The sequence below is a fragment of the Poeciliopsis prolifica genome, unplaced genomic scaffold (genome assembly GCF_027474105.1).
Source record: "Poeciliopsis prolifica strain line A6 unplaced genomic scaffold, Auburn_PproV2 SCAFFOLD031, whole genome shotgun sequence".
Classification (NCBI taxonomy): domain Eukaryota; kingdom Metazoa; phylum Chordata; class Actinopteri; order Cyprinodontiformes; family Poeciliidae; genus Poeciliopsis; species Poeciliopsis prolifica.
Genome location: NW_026562406.1, coordinates 1,524,992 through 1,544,950, shown reverse-complemented (window position 1 = coordinate 1,544,950; position 19,959 = coordinate 1,524,992). Strand labels below are relative to the sequence as shown.

At 43.2% G+C, this 19,959-nt stretch overlaps 1 protein-coding gene across 5 annotated transcripts in view; it reads left to right on the top strand.

Annotated features, from left to right (window-relative positions):
• tet3 (tet methylcytosine dioxygenase 3) overlaps positions 1-19,425 on the top strand; it is a 46,847-nt gene extending 27,422 nt beyond the window's left edge. For 3 of the 5 annotated variants that reach the window (XM_055050528.1, XM_055050530.1, XM_055050532.1), the window contains 8 exons: positions 321-3,189; positions 5,296-5,386; positions 8,273-8,366; positions 9,475-9,683; positions 10,585-10,924; positions 11,132-11,269; positions 12,516-12,861; positions 13,086-19,425. In XM_055050528.1, the coding sequence (XP_054906503.1) occupies positions 321-3,189; positions 5,296-5,386; positions 8,273-8,366; positions 9,475-9,683; positions 10,585-10,924; positions 11,132-11,269; positions 12,516-12,861; positions 13,086-15,040 (6,042 nt within the window). In that variant the 3' untranslated portion in view covers positions 15,041-19,425. The remainder of the gene's footprint in view (positions 1-320; positions 3,190-5,295; positions 5,387-8,272; positions 8,367-9,474; positions 9,684-10,584; positions 10,925-11,131; positions 11,270-12,515; positions 12,862-13,085) is intronic. The other 2 variants (XM_055050529.1, XM_055050531.1) reach the window with 1 other exon arrangement.
• The last annotated feature ends 534 nt before the right edge of the window (positions 19,426-19,959 follow it).

The following is a 19,959-nucleotide window of genomic DNA, read 5'->3' as shown; positions in this document are numbered from 1 at the left end:
GATTATTTTGCTCATATTATATAGTCTTCATTGATCTGATCTTGAATATTCTGAAAGTACTGAATAATGTAAAATCAAGTCAGGGGAACGCTCCAATGAAACCTCGGATTGATCCTGAATAAATGGAATTACTCTTTCACTTGGTGTTCTCTCTATTACTGATGTACAAGATGTTTAAAAAAGTCATATCCATATTTGTGATATAAATATCTGAACATAATCAGCTCATTACTTCTTATTTGCACCACTTATTTTGTGAGTGTATAATGTTGCTTTGCTTTGCACAGCTTTACTTACCACTCTGCATTTCTGTCTTTCAGACTGTTCACAAAGTCACTACAGTGGATGGCCTCACAAACAGAGGCCAGATGGAAATTGGTTCACATGACCGCCTTCAGGAAGGCGCGTTGAGCCTGGATTTGACCAATGGGGTGAAGCCCTACCATAACAATGATGAGGCATCTATGGAAACAGATGAGCAGAGGGCAGGAGGTGTACCTGAAAGGCAATGCTGGGTGCCAGGACATAGCAAGGTCAATGAGACCCAACAGCAGCAATCATGCTGGAGCAGCAGTAGTGGCACAACCCCTGCTGAGGGAGTCCACTATGCAGATATAGAAGATGCCCAGAATCTGGTAGCTTTTTCTGCTACGGCTAGCTCTTTGCCTCCTTCTTCCTCTTCATCTTGCCTTGTCCTGCAGCCTAATACAGCCAAGTTATATGAGAGGTTCACCCAAGAGACACGTGCTGATGGTGCTCATTCCAGAGTCTCTGCAGGTGCTCCTGAAACAAGCTGCGAACCTTTGGAAGACCTTGACATCTTACAGACAGCACTGAGCCAAGCTAAACATGGGCACAAGCCCCCTAATTGCAACTGTGATGGGCATGGTTGTCCAGACTACCTGGAGTGGTTGGAAAAGAAAATTAAATTAGCATCTAGAAGGGAACAAGGATCTCACAAAATGGGTGATGAGGCCCCACATTTGGAGCAATCCCATTTGACACATCAACATCAGACGTACCAACAAGTGAATGGTACTCGCCATATGCCCACTTCATGTTTGCAACAGCAACAGGAAGTTAATCAGTACTCTCACCAAGACCAAGTGCCCTCCTCCAAATCCCCTATTCCTTGCTCTCCCCAGGTGCTCTCCATAGCCAAGGAGAAAAACATCAGTCTTCAGACTGCCCTTGCGATAGATGCACTCACACAGTTATCCAGCCCTCAAATAGTCAGTGCTCCAGGTCAGGTTTTCCGAAACAACTTTCATAACCACCAAAATGCACCTAGTTTGATCCCTTCCTCTCTTATCGACAACTCATCATCACGATCCCAGTCTGTCCCTCCAGGGCTGCATACCAACCAGCAGGGTGCAGCGTCTTACGAACACCACAGACCCCAGTCCCAGGGCCAGCCAGCCCATGCTTCTCCTCTTCCATCCTCTACCTCTCCATTTCCAGGTCAGGGAAAAGCTCCAGGTTTCAGTCCTAATCCACAGCAGTGGAGACAGGGCTCTGACAGAGATCCTGAACAGAGGAATCCATGGATGATCAGAAAGCCTGAGCCCCATGCTCACTTTGCAACTGCGCCTCTAAATAGCTCAGACCCCATGTCAGAGCTTAAACAGCTGCTCGGTGACACCAAGTTGAAAAATGCTTCTTTTAAGCCTCCACTCACACAACAGCTTAGCTTGAATCAGAATGGTGGCATTCAGGTCCAGGGCAGAATAAAACAAGAGCCAGATTCCGGTGAGCATTATCATCACACTTCCTCAACTGGACGTTATGAAATGTCTAATGGTCAACAGCAGGGTCAGCATTACCCTGGAAATCCTTTGTCCCCTGGCCAAGCAGCCATACGTCACTCCACTCAGGCAGCTCTACAACATCACCTCCATCACAGGAGGAACCTGTTCTCTACTCACCCACCTGGCTTTGGAGTGCCAAGCCCCCGTGCACCTATGGCTTGTCAAGACTTGAAAAAATGGTGGCCCCAGATGGATGCTGAAGGTTTGTCAATTCTACCAATCAAACAGGAACCCAAGAGGAGGAAAAACACCCAAGGGTCTCCTGTTATGAAATCAATGGGTGGAATGGCTATTGGTCCTGTTCTTCCCAAGCCCAAACAGATAATCATCAAGAAAAACAAGCAGAAAGCCTCCATGCCAACTTTCCTTCCTCAGGCTCAAATCGCTATACAAAAACCACCAGTTCACATGATGGACACATCCCCATCCCTGACCAATTCCCAAATATGCTCTCTCAACCCTTTGGCCCTCCTCCGTAACTCCGCTCAGGCTTCTGCAGCAGGTCTCCCTGCCCCAGAACAATCTCAGGTATGCATTTCCAACACCTCTCCAACTCCTTCTTCCAATGTTACAACGGGAAACGCTCCAGCTGTCACGGACACCTTGTCTACATCTGTGATTCTTTCGGCAATCCCAAAATCAGAAGATGCAGGCATCAGTTTAACCTCCACCAGCACCAGCAATGCCACACCTGTGACCTCCACAACTCCATCCAACACCTCGCCATTGCAGAAACTCCTTAACATAGATCCAAAGTACGAAGAGCTGATCCGCCAGTTCGAGGCTGAATTTGGAAACTTAGACCCTGACACATCCGCAAGTCCACGCAAGGAGGAGGCCACTCCGGCCCATACACAAGCAAATCAATCCCTGATCAGTCCTCAAGACCTCAGTCTTGCATCATCTAACACCACCCAGTCTGTCTCCTCAATCCCTACTCCTCAAGCCAACACCACACCTCAATCAGATGATCAGAAAATGGAAGTTAACAAGAGTAATTCAGAAACCCAAAGTGAATTAAGAGTTACTCAGCCTTCCAATGAGGGCCGTCAACATACAAGGCCTGTCAATGTTTCTCAGAACCAGGAGACTATTTTGGACAAGCAGCAGCTGCAGCAAAGAATGTTAGAGGAAGCCCTGGGCATGCAAGACTCTCCACTGCCTAAGCGAATTAAAATTGAAGCTTCAGGAGAATTAGCGGTTCTATCCACCACTTGCTACTCTGAGGAGAGCACGCCAGTAAAGGATGGCCTAAATTCCTCACCGTCTCTAAAAGGCTTTCTTGACTCCCCCTTGCGCTACCTAGACACCCCTACCAAGAACCTGCTGGATACTCCGATCAAGGATCCGGGGTCAGAGTTCCCAACCTGTACCTGTGTGGGTAAGTGTGTGCACAGAATTTGACGGGTTTCTGTCAGTAGACAGAAACCTTTAAAGTATTGCAGAGAAATATGCGGAAATGCATTTAAGTTATAAATGTAATCTGAAGCTAACGGGTGGCATACAGGTGGCATACATATTTTTTGTAGCCACCTGTACTTCTTGGTCTGCATAATTGATCCACCTTAACACCAGCTCTTGCCTGGATGCTTATTGTCAAAGAATGTGTGTGTTGCTGTGGTTTACAGCTGTGATCATCCAGACAGTGAAGCACTGAAGGCAGCAGGCAGGAACAATAGCTGTGTTGGCAGAAGGAGCTTTTTGTGGGTGCTGGCAGGCAAGCAGATCCAAACCTTTGCTAAACAGAGAGCAGTTCAATCTTATCCTCTGGTTGGCATCCTGCTTACAGTGTTTCCAAGACTGTTTCTGTAAAGTAGAAACGAATAATGTGAATTAAATGAATATTTGTGTACCAATAAAGTCAGTTGAAGTTAGATGGCTTTTTAGAAAATTGCTGTACAATATTTTGATTCTCAGCCATCATGACAATGTAAGGGCAGAATCGCAGGTGCAAAAGACAACTTTGGATTCTAAGTTTTGCCATTGGATTTAAAATGCCATGCATTGACAGTCATCACTCCAATAATACATTTTCCCACATGAATACAGTTATTCCAACTCCTAATTTCACATTGACAGGTTTTCTTAAAATCATGCAGCCTCTTCATCAGGACAGTAGCTGCAGCTACTGTCTGAATAACTTAGCTGAGGATTCCCAGGAAAGGTATAAAGAAATTTACAGCATTTTATTGACACTAATCAAAATTTAAGCATGTCAGTAGTTTCCTGATCCAGTATCTAATCAGCTCTCTGCAGGATGCAGCAACACCAGAATTAAACAGCTACTAGAGACATAGTTATAGCTTTTAAAACCATAATTTGAGCACACGTACGCACGCACGCGCGCGCACACACACACACACACACACACACACACACACACACACACACACACACACACACACACACACCTCTAGTATTTTCACACAAGAATATGGCATGACTCTTCCATTCCCTGCCAGGAGCCACGCCTTGTTTCCTCCATGTCCTGCCAAGAGAATGTGACCTCACTTTGCCTTTTTAACCAGAAACACTCACACATATCTGAGAACTGCACATTGCTCAGATAGTGATCTGAAAAAGAATTTACATTTGGACAAAATTATAGTTAGCTGGTATGTACTCGGCACACTGGTGATAGTGAGGCAGTGGTTCCCACACTTAGCACTGTGTCAGAGCGGTCCAGTACAGTCTGAGGTAGAAATTCACCTGGCTGGTGGATGATCTGGGATCAAACACAGCAGTACATGTCCTTCACATTCACACAGTACAAGCTTCTGCTTTACAAAATATCAAACCGCACCCTACATTCACACACCACTATCTTCACATGGGGGAGTATATATACATCCTGTGTGTTGATATGAACTAGATGTTGTAATCATGTGCATACTATTTCAGCCTCAGCTTCAAAGATGATGCCATTGAGGGTTTTTTTTTTTGTTTTCTTTAAGGCATGCCAGCTACAGAACAGTAAAGTCAATACACAACTATTTCAGTTTTTGCAAGTGTGGAACAAAAAGCTCAATTTTAGTCAGATTGATTATGCTTTAATAAAACTATTCCATTCTATCTCTGGTTGATTGTTGAGGGTTGTTGTCCTGCTGGAAGAGTCTGTCGCAGACTATGAACAGATTTTCTTTGAGGATTACCCTGAGTTTACCTCTATCTATCTTTTTATCAACTCTGGTCTGTCTATGAGGAAGAACATTATTTCCTCAACATTTAGAAATATCACTTTTCCATTCTTGGGAAAAAAAAGAAAAGAAATTTTATGCAAAAGCATTATTTCAAGTAACATATTTGGAAAAAAATGACAAGAATCTATAAAGCAAAGGGCAATGCCCTCTGCTGTTCACAGTAGTATAAGAAAAGTAATTGTTGTCATTTGTGGGTATTTTGTTATATTTAAGTATATTTTCTAGTGTTATTAGATATATTTGTGTGTGTGTGTGTAAACCTTATCCTGTACTTTCTCTCTCCCAAGAACATATCCTGGAGAAAGATGAAGGGCCGTACTACAATCACCTGGGATCGGGACCTACAGTAGCCTCCATACGATGTTTGATGGAGATGAGGTGTGCCATTTCTCCCTTTCTACCACTTCCTCCTATATGCTTTTGCCTCCCTTGCTCTCCTCTTTCCCTCCGCCTCCTCTTGTTTTGTCCCCGGGGAACCCGTGACCCAGAATCTCGTTGGAGGAACGGGAGATATAAGCATCATCAGCAGTCGAAAGAAGTGTGTGTGTCGTCTAGCAACAGAACAGCTGAGAATGAGAACAAGAAGGGAGGAAGGATAGATACTGAATGATGCGACTGTTACATCATTTTGAAACAAGCCATGACTTCAGTGTCATATTCACCTTATCCTGTGTTGTTAGGAATAGCATTATTATTGAAGACAGTGGGGTCACAGCCTGTTGTCTTGCTTCTAAATGATGACACAGTTTAACTTTTCAAAAGGTTAAGGGGTTCATTTCAGCCTTTAACTTTTAGGACTGTGTGGACGGGAGGGTTTATACCAGAGCCCACTCTTTGTTGTTCCAGAAATGACGCAAGATGCCCAGACCCCATTGTCCCTGCCTTGACCTTTGACCCACCTCTGAACCTAGCAGGCCCATCCCTGTGGTAACGTCCATTAATCCTCAGGCCCTCTCAGCTACTGCAGGGTGACTCCTATTCAGCAGGAGCCCCTTGTCCTCACTGTCACGCCAAATCTACTCAGGGCTGCGGGTTTTACAATGGCAGGTATCCAGCTGGGGGTGGCGTGGGACTGGGGGGGCGACCTGATATGAGCTGTGAACGGACATGTGACAGGTTCTGATGAACTGACCCCACCCCAGAACAAACCTCCGACCTCCAATCCTCCTCCTGCGCACCTAACAAGAGAACACCATCCTCCCCCCCGAAACAATACTCGGCTTAGAAATACGTGCGTTCACGTGAAATCAGCACAGTCATGTCTCCATGTGTTAGGCCTGACGCTGGCTGCTGTGCAGAAACCTGTGGGTTCTGGGTTTTTTGCCATTTTTGTGTGAATATCTCAGAGTCCTGTGAACACACACTTCACCCCAGCTACTGAAGCAGAGTCCAGTCTTGTAATGGTGGCTGTACATCTCTGCACACTTTTCCAGACATGGGCAAGAAACATCAGGGTTTTATTTTCTCACTGCAAATTAAGTTTATTGACAAAATGTACAGTTGTTCAGGTGTTTGAATAGTTAAATGAAACTAATATGGCTAATATTTTATCAAAATTCATTTTAAAATCCTACTTTGGAAAACTGTTGTAGATCTTTAACATTTGTGTTGCTCATGGTAGTGTTTCATTGCGTCTTAGAAATATGACTAAAACAGAAGTCTTAGTCATATTCTCTGAACTTCAAAAAGTCTGTAGACGTGATCGTTGAGTTGCACAAACGTGGATAAGGAAACAAAACGATAGAAAAGACCCCGAGGACCCGTCCACATGGAGCCACTCTTCAGTTAAACCGTAACATTTGTATTGCGATTCAGTCGCGCTTTTAAATGACAACACTGACTGGAGTCTCTCACTCTGGTACATTTAGAAACCAGCGAAACTTTCCTGTAACACCCACCGCACAGGTGAGTATTAATCTGCAGGTGTGAAAGCGCACATGCTCAGAACACACATCTGTAGGGTTTGTTCTACACAACATCTGGCAGATAACAAACACAATCATGGCTAGCATTGTGCTGTGTGCTACTAAACATGATCAGTAGGAATATATGTGTTACATGAGCACTTGAGCAATGGGAATCGAAGATGGGTCACTTTTAACAGAAGAACTTGTCATTCAATGACATACTACAATCACAGTGCCATCTAGTGACCTGGCATGACAACAGTAGATGACAAATGTGGAACAATTCCCAAATCAACATCTGAAAAACAGTTTCCAGTCAGCCGTCTCCTGTAAAGATAGCCTAAAATAACCTATGGGAAGCATAGTACCTGCAGGTTTTAAACTTCCAGGAACTGTGACTACACCATGTGGACATGATAGTAAACCAGAAGCCATCAATGGCTGCCACCAGAAGTGAGACTTAAATACACATTCCAAGCCACTCAGGTTGTCAAAAACCCTTGACTGGACACTGCAGACTTGTAGCTTGGCGGCAGCAGGCACTGAGTTTTAAGTTTCCCTTTTAAGACTGAAGGACTCCATGTCTCCACCCCAAGAGCTACACCGTTACTGAGCCAAAAATAAAATCAGCTCAGATCAGATTACAACTGTTTGATTACAAATAGGTGTTTTGAGATTTTGTAGTGGAAATGTGAATAAAAACATGAATTCTTGGGGACTTTAGATCAGTGGCATGTAAGGAGATTGAAGCATAACCCTAAATAAAACACAAAGTCTACAGTGAAGCCATGGTGGTGAGTCAGTGAAGCTCTGTCGGAGCTTTGCTTCCTGTGTACTGTAAAGAGATAAGGGTGATGAGTACCTTTGAAACGCATTAGTCATTAAAAGTGTGATGTTGTGTTAAATTTAAATAAAGTACCTGTGATATTTGTTGTGTCAAGTTATTTAAGTTGTCCTTGGTTGATATGTTTTGTCAACATTTCTGTATTTACTGTAACCAGGCAACCACAGAGCGCGCTAACGTCTGCTTCGTCTATAGCAGAGCCTTGTAACGTCACATCAGGCACGCTTTCTACTTCCTGCTTCCTTGAATCTCATAGTTGTGTCAAAAATCATTTCAATATAGCATTAGCCAGGCAGACCACCGGTAGGTTCTCCAGTAGGCAAACAACAAATTTCATTTTATTTTTCCAACCCATCTAAAAATGCTACAAACTATTTTAAAGTTACTTTATGTTCGAATGAAAATGATTTCATACTGAAGAAACACTCTAACCCCTACCAAATTTAACATTGACTTTTCCATTGTTCCATCATTTGCAAACTACAGCCAACTTATTTATTTTCTTCTTTGCAGATACGGAGAGAAGGGAGAAGCGGTTCGAATTGAGAAGGTGGTGTACACAGGCAAAGAGGGGAAGAGCTCACATGGTTGCCCCATTGCCAAGTGGGTAAGTAGAACCCAGGACACAATCTAACCGGATTACCATCGGCATTTCATAAAACACTTTCAAAATCATCCTCTTGAATATTGGTCTGATAATCCAGTGAACATTTGAAAAAGCAGAGGTGTTTTGGAATGTTTGTCCCTCCCCCTTAGCAACTGTGACAGAAAATTAACTTGTGATGTGTGAGAAAGGAATGTGTATTTGTGCATATTTTGGAGAATGAAGAGAAAATTTACGTTATGTGTGAAATGAACCTGAAGTGAACTGTTCTGAAAAGCCCAGTAGATGAAGCTACAGCTTCATAAAAGGTTGATTGGTTAACTCATAACAGCTGAGCCAAATGGAGGCCCATCTATGAACTTATTGTAAGTCGGCATCTTAAACGCTGCATGAGTCTTTGTGTGACGTGTGGGAAAAAATCTAAATTAAACCAGGAAGTTTTCAAGAAGAGCTGCAGAAGTCTGGTTCATCCCTTAGGTACAACATCCAAATGCCTGAAGGTCCCACTTACATCTGTTCAAACAATTACACCAGTTACATGACAAACACAGACACCATAGGGATATCCAGTCATAGGACAAGAAATAAAAGAACATTGGGAATAGGTGAAAATATATTGGTGTGAACAGATAAAAAGCAAAAAGCCTCATAAAGATGTTGAATGACCCTCCGCATTGTCATTATGCACATTCCATTCTGAAAAATATCTCTAAAATCATATTTTGTTTATTCTGGCATTTTGCAAATTGACACAATTTGAAGTAGATGAAGTTTAATCTGATTTAAAGTTGCACACTGTGAAAAAAAAGGCTATATTTTTGTACACAGTGTATGTAAACATTTGGGTAAAATGACTGTATATATTTAGGGCAGAGGCTTTCTTGTATTGGTTATGTACTCTTTCCTCAGTAGATAATTTATGTGTGCTGGACATCTACTGGACAAACAAAGCAACTACAAAACTGACACTTGTAGGGTAACACTTTATTTTGACAGGTTGTGAATAAGACGGTCATGACACCGTCATAAACATGACATAACACCTGTCATGAACATTTTATTTTTGATTAAACATGGAATGAAAACTATGCCGAATTCAATCTCCCGCCAGGTGATTCGTCGAGGCAGCGAGAAAGAGAAACTGCTGTGCCTGGTGCGTCAGCGTGCCGGCCACCACTGTGCCAACGCAGTCATCATCGTTGTTATTTTAGCCTGGGAAGGCATCCCAAGAGCCCTGGCCGACAAGCTTTACCACGAGGTGACAGACACCCTCACTAAGTATGGCAACCCCACCAGCCGGCGCTGTGGGCTCAATGACGAGTGAGTAGGCCAAAGGAAAATGCTTGTGAAAGTGAAAACGCTACACTGCGGTTGTGTGTTTTCATAATATTGCAAATGCCTGATTCAATGTGCTTCTGACTATTATGGGAGTTCAAAAAAGCGTTAACTTCTGGACTCTACTGGGGTTTAATATGTTGGTAGAATGATTTAAAAAGCTGCAACATCCAGCAACAAAAGTAATTGAGCAAGTAGATTTTCTGTAAATTTTTGGCATAACTTAAAAATACAATTAATGATTGTAATATCAGTAAAAACATTTCAAAAACATATTCTGGTGACAGTTTTGACTGTTTTTAAAGACTTATTTGTGATGCTAGTATCAGTAGCATAGCTAACGGATAACACCTCAGAAGGTAGCAGACTTTAAGTCATCTGGCAAATTAAGAAGGCTTGTCTATGAATACTGTAAGAATTGTTTTTATTCATTTTTTGAGGTTGTAGTTTATGTGTGTTTTAGCTGTAAGTTAAAACATATAACTTTTCAGCGATACAGGACAACAACATCTTGATCAGTGGCCTTAGCCAGATGTCCGAATCAGAAATTACATCTATATCAGGTTTGTTACTGATATAGAATCAACTAGACTATAGTCTATCAGGCGTCTGTTACATAGTTCACATAGAAACATTCACTGTCATACCATAAAGATAAAGAAAATCTACTTCTCTAAATCAGCATGGTTTGCACAGTGTATTTCATAATGGCACCTCATAAGACTTTTACAGCAAACATTTTTATAATGCTGCAGTAAAACTGAACAGCACCAGCCCAATGTTCTCCATTGACATGTTTAAAGTATGAAAAATAAGTTTATAATTCTCTGGATGCCTAACAGTTATGAGTGAAGCTGAGAGTTTGTGCTCTCTGTCGCCCTTGCAGCCGTACCTGTGCCTGTCAGGGAAAAGACTCTGAAAAGTGTGGAGCTTCCTTCTCATTTGGCTGCTCCTGGAGCATGTACTTTAATGGCTGCAAATACGCCCGAAGCAAGACGCCACGCAAGTTCAGGCTACAAGGAGATCATCCCGAAGAGGTGCACATCGAATCAAAACCACTGATTTTGAAGACAATGCAATTCCAAACCTGGAAATCTGTGGAGTGTCTGATGTCTTTAATGCGTTTTTCTTGTCAGGAGGAAAAACTCAGGGACAACTTCCAAAATCTGGCAACTGAGGTGGCTCCTTTGTACAAGCGACTGGCTCCACAGGCCTACAGCAACCAGGTGTGTTTGCACTGGGCAGATCACCAACTTAAGTCAAACACCTACTCTTCAAGTGTTTTGCTTGTACTCTATTTATCCAATTCTATTTTGGTTGATTTTAAATTCTTTGTCAAACTTATAAAACTAAAACGCTAACTGAGGTTCATTAAATGGTCCCTTTCTTTAATAAGTTTTAAAGTTGTTGTTTTTTCTCCCCTCCCACTTCAGTGTGCAGCAGAGCAGCGAGCTCCGGAGTGCAGGCTGGGTTTGAAGGAAGGCCGTCCCTTCTCTGGAATTACAGCTTGCATGGACTTCTGTGCCCACGCTCATAAAGACCAGCACAACCTGCACAATGGCTGCACAGTGGTAACCCTACTCAGCATCCTTCTGGAGTCTATTGTGCATTTTAAAGCTGTCAAAAGCACAAACGTGTAAATCACAGGCACAACAGTTGTCAAGTCACAAACATTAATAGGTTATATTGGAATCTGATTGACCAATACAAAGCAGTGTATCATTGTGAAGTGGAAGAAAAATGACGTGGCAAACAATTGTTACATATCAGCGTGATTTCTTTTCTATCTCCAGTCCTCAAAAGTCCCTCCTCTCAATTTTTTTTAGATGCATCCCTGTTAAAATGTACCTGAATTAATTGATTGGCTCACTACCAGGCTCTGCAGAACTTGATGACATGCTGAGAAGGTAATTCAGTTAATTATGAGAGCCATGCCAGAGAAGGGATGCATTCATAAACTCCAGGACAGTGGATTTTAAGTGATTGTAAGTGAGGGCAATGACATGTTTAGGGTCACTGTCCTTCTTGAAGGTAAAAGTGTTTTGCAACTTCCTTCCAGGATTGTCTGTTTCACAGCCACGTTCCTTGTCCCTGCTGATGATTTTTGCTTTCCGCTAGCATGACGTTACCATGTTTCACTTTGTTAGTGTGTTTAGACAGTTTTAGACTTAAGTGTCACCCAGAGGGTTTAGTTTTGGCCTCATTAAAACACCTTCTTTTACACATTTGCAGTGTCCTCTATATGACCTGCAGCAAATTGCAAATGGGACTTATTTTGGTTTTCTTTTGCCAAGATGTAGATTTGTAATGTGCACAACCACTGGTCCTGTCTAAAGGTTTTCCCACCTTTTACCCTTTTTGGGTAATTTTCTTGTTCATGCTCCCCTTGCCTGGCCTGTTAGTTCAGATGCACGGCTACGTCTTGGTCGATCTTTAAGCTTTCATTTCATGGTCCAAAGCTTGGTTTAATTTATCCCTCGTTGAGGTTCTCCACAAGTTTCTCCCTGACACTTGTATTTATGCTGAATTTATATTGTACACATGTGAGCCTCATGTAGTTATTCTGTGATCCCTAAAGCCAATTACAAATTTGGAATTGGTATCATGGTTAAAGGGGCCGAAAACAATGAATATATCACTTTTCAGAAACCATGTTCAAAATTTCTTTTGCTTCACAATTATGGTGGCAACATGACAAAATGGGAAAAATTTTAAGGATTATCAATTCTTTTGCAAAGTGCCAAATATATGTTGCACTTGAAAAAACTCCATAAACAGTTTTTGCCTAGCTCACATTTACCTTTTGTGCTTTGTTAGGTGTGTACCTTGACAAAAGAGGACAACCGAAAAGTGGGGGAAATCCCTGAAGACGAGCAGCTTCATGTGCTGCCACTGTACACTGTCTCACTGACAGACGAGTTTGGCAGTGCAGAGGCCCAGCGCCGCAAGATGCAAAACGGAGCCATCCAGGTACTTGAAGCTTTCCGTCGCGAGGTACGCAAGTTGCCCGAGCCTGCTAAATCTTGCCGGCAACGCCGACTGGAGGCCAAGAAGGCCGCCTCAGAGAAGAAGAAAAGTAAACTCACACAGCAGACACCAGAGAAAACAGTGGTCAAGACTGAACTTTGCATCAGCAGCTCTCCCCAAACCCCAGGCATTAAAGGTTAGTCACTCTTGATTGTCACACAAAGTTTAATTTGATTGTACAAAACTCAAGATGTAATAGTAAGGTTATCATCTGACCTGATCTGAACTTGAGTTTTGACCTATTTGTAATTACCTATCAGTATGACACATTAGCAAAAGTGTAGAGTGAAAGGGATAGCAATAATTGAATATGTATCCTGGTGTTGAAAGATTTTCATTTATTTGTAATGTGCTTTTCAGAAATCATAAAGCAAGAGATGAAGCCGGATATCAAGCGGGAGCCCATTAATGGATCAATAGATGGATACCCTGTGCAGGCAACAGACTCATTCAATAACATCTATCAAAATCCTGCCTACTATGCAAGGGGGGGCCATTCCCCAGCCGGCCAGCACTCTGCCGCAGACACAGTAAATGGCTACCATCCCAGTCTGCCTGCAATGCCCTACGGCTTCTTCAACTACCCTCCCAACGCTCTTTTCCGTCCTAAGTTGAAGACCTATGAAGGTCGAAATAAGCTTGTCCAGGCAGAAAGAACGTCTGATGCTCAGAGCCCTCAAGGCCATTTGCCTTCCAACAGCCACCCAGAGCAAAACAACCAACCCAACAACAGCGCTTATGCCCAGCCTGCCAACTATAGCCTGTCCCGTCCTTCTTCGGTCTCCTCTGAGCCATCCAACAGAGGCACTCCGCTCATCAAACAAGAGCCTATGGATGTACCAGTCTATGAAGGGGCACTGCCAAGCCAGGGTTGTGCCAACACATCAAGAAGCACCCCGCAGCCTGCGCAGTGGCCTGGGTATAAGATTAATGGAAGCATTATTTCAAATAATTGGAATGGCCAATTAAACCGTAGACAAAGTCCTGATGTCTCTTCTTTAAACTCTGACAAACTGCAGCTTCACCAGCATGCCCAGCAGCGCCAGTCCTCTCCATACCCTCAGCAGTGGACTTCAAACCCCCAAATTGCTTCCATCAATCCATCACTCCAGGTACCTGCATCTCCACCTCCATCCCCTCACCTTGGCACGGGGCACCAGGGCAACCTATACCGAGGCGCCATACGTCACAGTGCTTCTTACCCGGGTACACCACAACCTGTTACCTCTCACTCAGGCTCAGTAACTCCAAGACCTGGGACCCCACGTCCAGGCACCCCAGTCACTGGCATTCCAGGTCCACCCACCCCTGGTCCTGGAACCCCAGGTCCAAGTACCCCAGGTTTAGGTACTCTACGACCTGGCACCCCAGGTCTTGCCACTCCAGGCCGAGCCACCCCAGGCCCAGCCACTCCAGGCCCAGCCACCCCAGGCCCAGCCACCCCAGGCCCAGCCACCCCAGGCCCACTAACTCCAGGGCAACTTACCCCCAGGCATTGGGCGAGTCCTGCTCCAAGCCCACAACCAAATCCTTGGGGCATCGGACCTGTTGCATATAGCCCTGGTTTGAAGCACAGCAATCCTGCAGGAGCCTACCCTGACAAGATCTGGTCCAAGACCGGGGAGAACCGGTGTTCCACTCCCCTGGGGATCCAAGAAAAGGCCTGGAAGTCTTGTGGAGGTTCACTGGCAGGCAGCACCCCTTCCCCCACTCCCGAGGGTCGCCTGTTCCCTGATGCGCTGCAACAGTCCGATCAGGCCTTTTGCGATCCCTGCCGAGCTGAAAGTGATGTTGAAAGTTTCAAGCATCGTGAAGAAGAGGACGAGGTGTGGTCTGACAGCGAACACAACTTCTTGGATCCCACAATCGGTGGCGTAGCAGTCGCACCAGCTCACGGCTCAGTCCTGATCGAATGCGCCCGGCGGGAACTACACGCCACCACTCCACTTAAGAAGCCCGATCGTTCTCATCCCACCCGCATCTCCCTCGTCTTCTACCAGCACAAGAACCTCAATCAGCCAATGCACGGCCTGGCTCTGTGGGAGGCCAAAATGAAGCTCCTGGCAGAGCGAGCACTGCAGAGGCAGCAGGAAGCAGCTCTCCTGGGCCTTTCCCAGGAAGACATCAAGACTCTCGGCAAGAAACGCAAATGGGGGTCTTTGATAACAGGCGCCAGCCCAGGATCTGGACAGTCGAAAGACAAGAAAGACGCGCCAGTGACACGGTTATCTCATACATTCTACACCACCTCTATGGTTACTGTGTCTCCCTATGCCTTCACTCGCGTCACTGGGCCCTACAGCCACTTTGTCTGAGGCCAGACAGACACAAAAAGACTGAAAGCACCAAAGTGGTGCAGTGGACAGGTTTGGAAGGCAGTGAGCAGGAGAAATGTCTCTTTGCTGTTTCACAGTCTAGCATCTCTCCATCCGGCCTCCTCCATAGTCTGTAGGGAGGAAGGGGAGTGGGGGACGTTTTTATTGGTTTTTTTTTTTACCTCATGTCAGGCAGTGGTTTGGGCTGCAGACACACTGCCTGTGGTGCTCTTCCTCTCTTGTTTCTGGAGAGGAACTCCATTGCTTTTTCTTGTTTATAAAATTTTAATGATTCTAATTATTGCTATTATTATGATTGCTATTGTTACTGTCAATGATGTTATTACAGGTATTATTATAATGAACACTTGTTTTTTTTATTATTATTGCTGTTTTCATTAATGTTATTATTAATGGGATAATTGTTTTGTTTTGTTGCTGTTTTTACATTTTATTTTTTAATCAATCAGTCTGAGTCACTCAGACCGTTGGTTTTTCCAAGTTTGGAAAAACTGCATCCCCTTTTTCTGTTTGATTTCCTTTCTCCGTGTCAACTCTAGTTGCAGGAAGAGCAGTAATCTGCCCAATCAGACAGAAAAGTAACAGAAATTTTAATCATGGTTCCATGCCAAAAAAGAAAAGAAAGAAGAAAAAGTAGATTTGATCCAAGATTTTTATCAGAAAATTATACCTCAATGAGAATTCCAAGAATACTCTTTGAATCCTAAAAGTTTCAGGGAGAGAGTTTGCTTAATCTCTTCTTCTGATGGTTGATGAAACATTTCAGAAATAAGACAAACATGAGCAGTGAAACCAATCATAAAAATAATCCATTAGAAATGAGAACATGGTGAAAAGCTCTGTGGCTGTCTGTCTGCGGCTAGGTGATGCGCTCCTCCTGTTTATCTGCACTGCTCCAACTTTTTCAACTGGTGCTCAGCTTCTCTTTCCGATCGGTTTTCCATCAGCTTCTTTTCGTGGCACTTGATGCTGTATTTTGGTGCTCAAATGTGGCTCGAGCAGTGTTTGCAGGGGGGAGGGGGTGACAACTATTGTAATTTGGACACAGGTGGGGAACCAAAATAGAGGCTTTGATTGTCTTAAAAGACCCTCGGGCGATAATTATGTCGCGCAGAAGGCAAGTTTAATGACAACGCTTCTTGCTTGACATAATTTCCCACTCTTAAAACTGAGATAACACTTTATTTCTTCACAGAAGTAAAAAAAGAAAACAACTTGCAAATGCTCTTCGAGTCAGATCTGCAATTTCCACATGGGTTTGAAGCAGGCGACGCTCTTTATCTTCCTACATCTGTTTATTAAGGATGAAAACTTTCCAGAATGAACTCTAGAGGGCAGCAGTGGCTGCCTATTCAAACAAGCACTTGAGAGCCATTCAGAAACCAGGCTCTAACCACCAAGGCCAGCAGAGGGAGCCCTCACTCCCTGTTTGGTGGCTAATGGTAAGACTCAATAAAGCAACGCATCAGGCTGAAGTCTGGAGATGCATCTGGAAAGTTCATCCTGTGCTCTAGCAGAAGGAGACGGTGTTGGGACTGCAGTCCTCTTGGTGCTCCTACACACACATTGGTGCTGTCCTTTTACACTTGATTTATTACAGAGGCCCCGGTCCTTTCCTCTGTATGGTGCTGTTATCTTTCGGGCAGAGCAAGGTATGTGCTACTGCAGGCACCTTCCTACCACAGAGCCAGCCAATCAAATTGGTTGTGTTTTTGGGGGTTGCAGCTTTGCCACTGGGCTCAAGAACAAGTTCCCGTTGAGGAGTTTTTAGTGTTTGTGCCGGCAGACGGTAACACGGTCCACTGTCCAGGGCAGAGAAAGCACAGCCAGTCATGACATCTCTTAGTAAACCCATCAGCAGCGCTTTCCACCGAGGACAAAAAGTACTGAGAGGTGAAAGGCAAACCATCGGACGTCAGCATAGCTTCAGGGAGAAGGCGCCCAAATGCAAAACATCAAATACTCTCTCGCTTTGTGTACTATGAGTGTATGAGGAGGTGTGTTTGAAAGAACGCCAAAGAGAGAGACTACTTGATTGATGAGCATTTTCAGTACTTTGAATCACTTATTATTATTATTATTTTTTTTTTTTACTTCTTCACAATCCTGTAGTTTGCTTGTTGAAAAAGAGAAAAACGAGCGACTGACAACTCTATAGAAGTGGTTGTTTGGGTCAAGGCCCGGGACGAAGGACCGCGATCCGGGCCCCGCGAGGCCTCCAGCTCTCTACCTCACGCCGTAGAGACACTGGTAACCATCCCAACTTGCTACTGAGGGCAGAAAATCCCGCATGTCCCCTTTGTGTGCTCTAGATTTCTACACTCATTTTAGCTTTTTTTTTTTTTTTTTTTTTTTTACTCTTTATTTATTACTACATTGTGATGATGATGATTGTCTTTGATGTTATTTTCTTTTTCATCTTTTTTATATAGCTAATACAAATTGTAAATAGAGAAGAAAAGATTTATAAAAGCACTTTTAATCTTGATTTTAACGACAAAAGAAAGAGCCGATTATTGACAACTTGAAGCTTAGTTTGTTTTCTTTTTGTTTTTTTTGTTTTCATTTTCTCAAGAGAGAGGTAAAAAAATAATGTAAATATTAAACTATTTAGGTAAGATTATTTAACTGGTGAGGATAGTAAACTAAAACCATGGACAACATGGGACGGGGCGGGGTTGGGGCGGGGGGTGTTGAAGTCTCAGAAAGCTCTTTGCAACACTTGGTCTCAGTGTGTTGTATGTAATCGTTTTTTGCTCAGTTACACTGCTGTTTTTCGCTTTCAGAAGTACTGTACCCCGTGTCAGCCTGTAGACGACAAAAGCGCGGTCGCTTTTAGAGAATTCATTCATGAGCCCAGGTATCCGATGTGTGGCATGTGGCGGCCGGCTTACTCACCGTGGAGCCACCCCGTCATCCCCTCCTCCCCCACGACTCTGCTCACTCACTTCACTAAGAGGATACACAACAAACTGGAACCCCCAGGTTGCAGTTCTGTGCCCACATTTTCACATGAAAATTAGCGACATTGACGAGTGGAAGCCTTACTTTAGCTTCTCGAGTCTACCTAGGCTAAATCGGAAGACGGTGAGATAAGCTAAAGCCTGTTTATTGTTCCCACTTGAGTTGCAGACCATCTTATTCCCTGCTTGTGTCGCTAATTAAATCCTTTTTTTATCGTTTACTGTCGAAGGATCCACACGGCAGAGTTAGCATGATGCTAGCAGGAGTTCTACTGGTGCAGCTTGTTTTACCTTTTGATATTCATATTACGTAACCCACATTTATACATTCTTAATGGTGCTGAGGATGTTGTATCCAACATTTCTCATCTAACTTTGTAAATCTCTAAATGTTCTGTTTGGGGGGTTCTCTGAGATGTTGTGAGGGTGGGGATAAAAAGCAGGGGTGAGTGTAGGGGCAGGTCAGACAGGCGGTGCTATGATGTTAACGCATTAAAAATTCACTGTGTAAAAAAAAACAAAAAAATCAGGAAAAAAAAAACAATATTTGTTTTCTGAGCTCCTCGAATGTCAATAAAACTGTAATTTTAATCGAAGCAGTTTCTAAGTGCGCGAAGCTGCCCCCTGGTGCTGACTTTATGAATAAGTCTTGTTACAACGCTACACGTTTTTTACATCTCTCTCTGCCGGGCTCGAGGGCTCTCCGACAGCAGATCACTTCCTTTATTAATACTCATTCCATAAATATACTTTAAGCTGGTAAAACTAGGATGAGAAGTAGAATCAGAATATATAAGGACTGTTATCTGGGGATTTATATTTGGTACAGCGAGTACCAAAGGCTTTTAGAATAATCTTTTTTGAGGATGTTGTAAATGTACATGTTAGATGAATGCAAAGGTATTTGAACAATCCCAGAATTGTGTACTGCTTCCCTCTTTTACTCCCTAGTCATGCACTTCCTTTTTACTCACGCCCATCTTTTACTTCTAAACCTTGTATAGTTTGATGTTCTGAACCACGCAAATATAGATGAAAAAAAAAAAATGCATCTCATTATCTGCGGCCCGACGTTGAAAAATTATGAACACCTGACTTACTGAAGGCTCTCCAAAGTAGGAACAGAGACTTGAACCCTGGCCCATAAGAAAAGATGAAAATGAACCTACACAAGTGGCAGCTACATTCCTTTTTTGATTTGTAGGATTGTTCTTGGTTCTTTATCTTTATGTCAATGATGCAGTATGTAAAAAAAAAAAAGAAGTGTTTTTGTTCAGTCTCTCTCTCTCTCTCCCTCTCTTTGTAGCTGTATGGTGTATCATGTGAATACATAGTGTATGTGGTTAAAAACCCCACAATATTGTTTTATGTTGCGCGATAAATAAAAAATATTAAAGTGAATGTTTTTTTTTGTTTGTTTTTTGCTTCATTTCTTGTTCATTCTGGAACTGATTCCTGATTCAAATAGAGCATCACAGCAACGGGCGTTTAGCTCCAGCTGGAGCCAAAACGCATCATTTCACTGATTTGGTTCCTGCAGTCTGAGGAGTAACCACAGGATGGAAGCAACAGAAGGATCTAATTTTAGATGACTGCTTTTTTTTCTTCTTTTTAAGTACTGCAAACGTAGGAGGCGTCAAGACAGTTAACATAAAATAAAATGACGTTGCCAGGTATCAAATAGGAAAAGGAAGTATTTAAGCCAACTTTCCCATTTTTTTTCCTACCAACGAAGAACGGAGAGGAACTTCCATCATAGTCTGACCTCAATCGAAGGAGCCGGAAATCTAACAAAACAAACGGAAAAACACACTTTGACTTTTTAAATAAAGAACCTGCACTTCATTTCATAGAGTAAATATTTGATCACTTTCCAGTCAGGAAGAAATCGATTCCTCTCAGAAGAAATCTTCCTGCCTTACCAGCCATAACCTG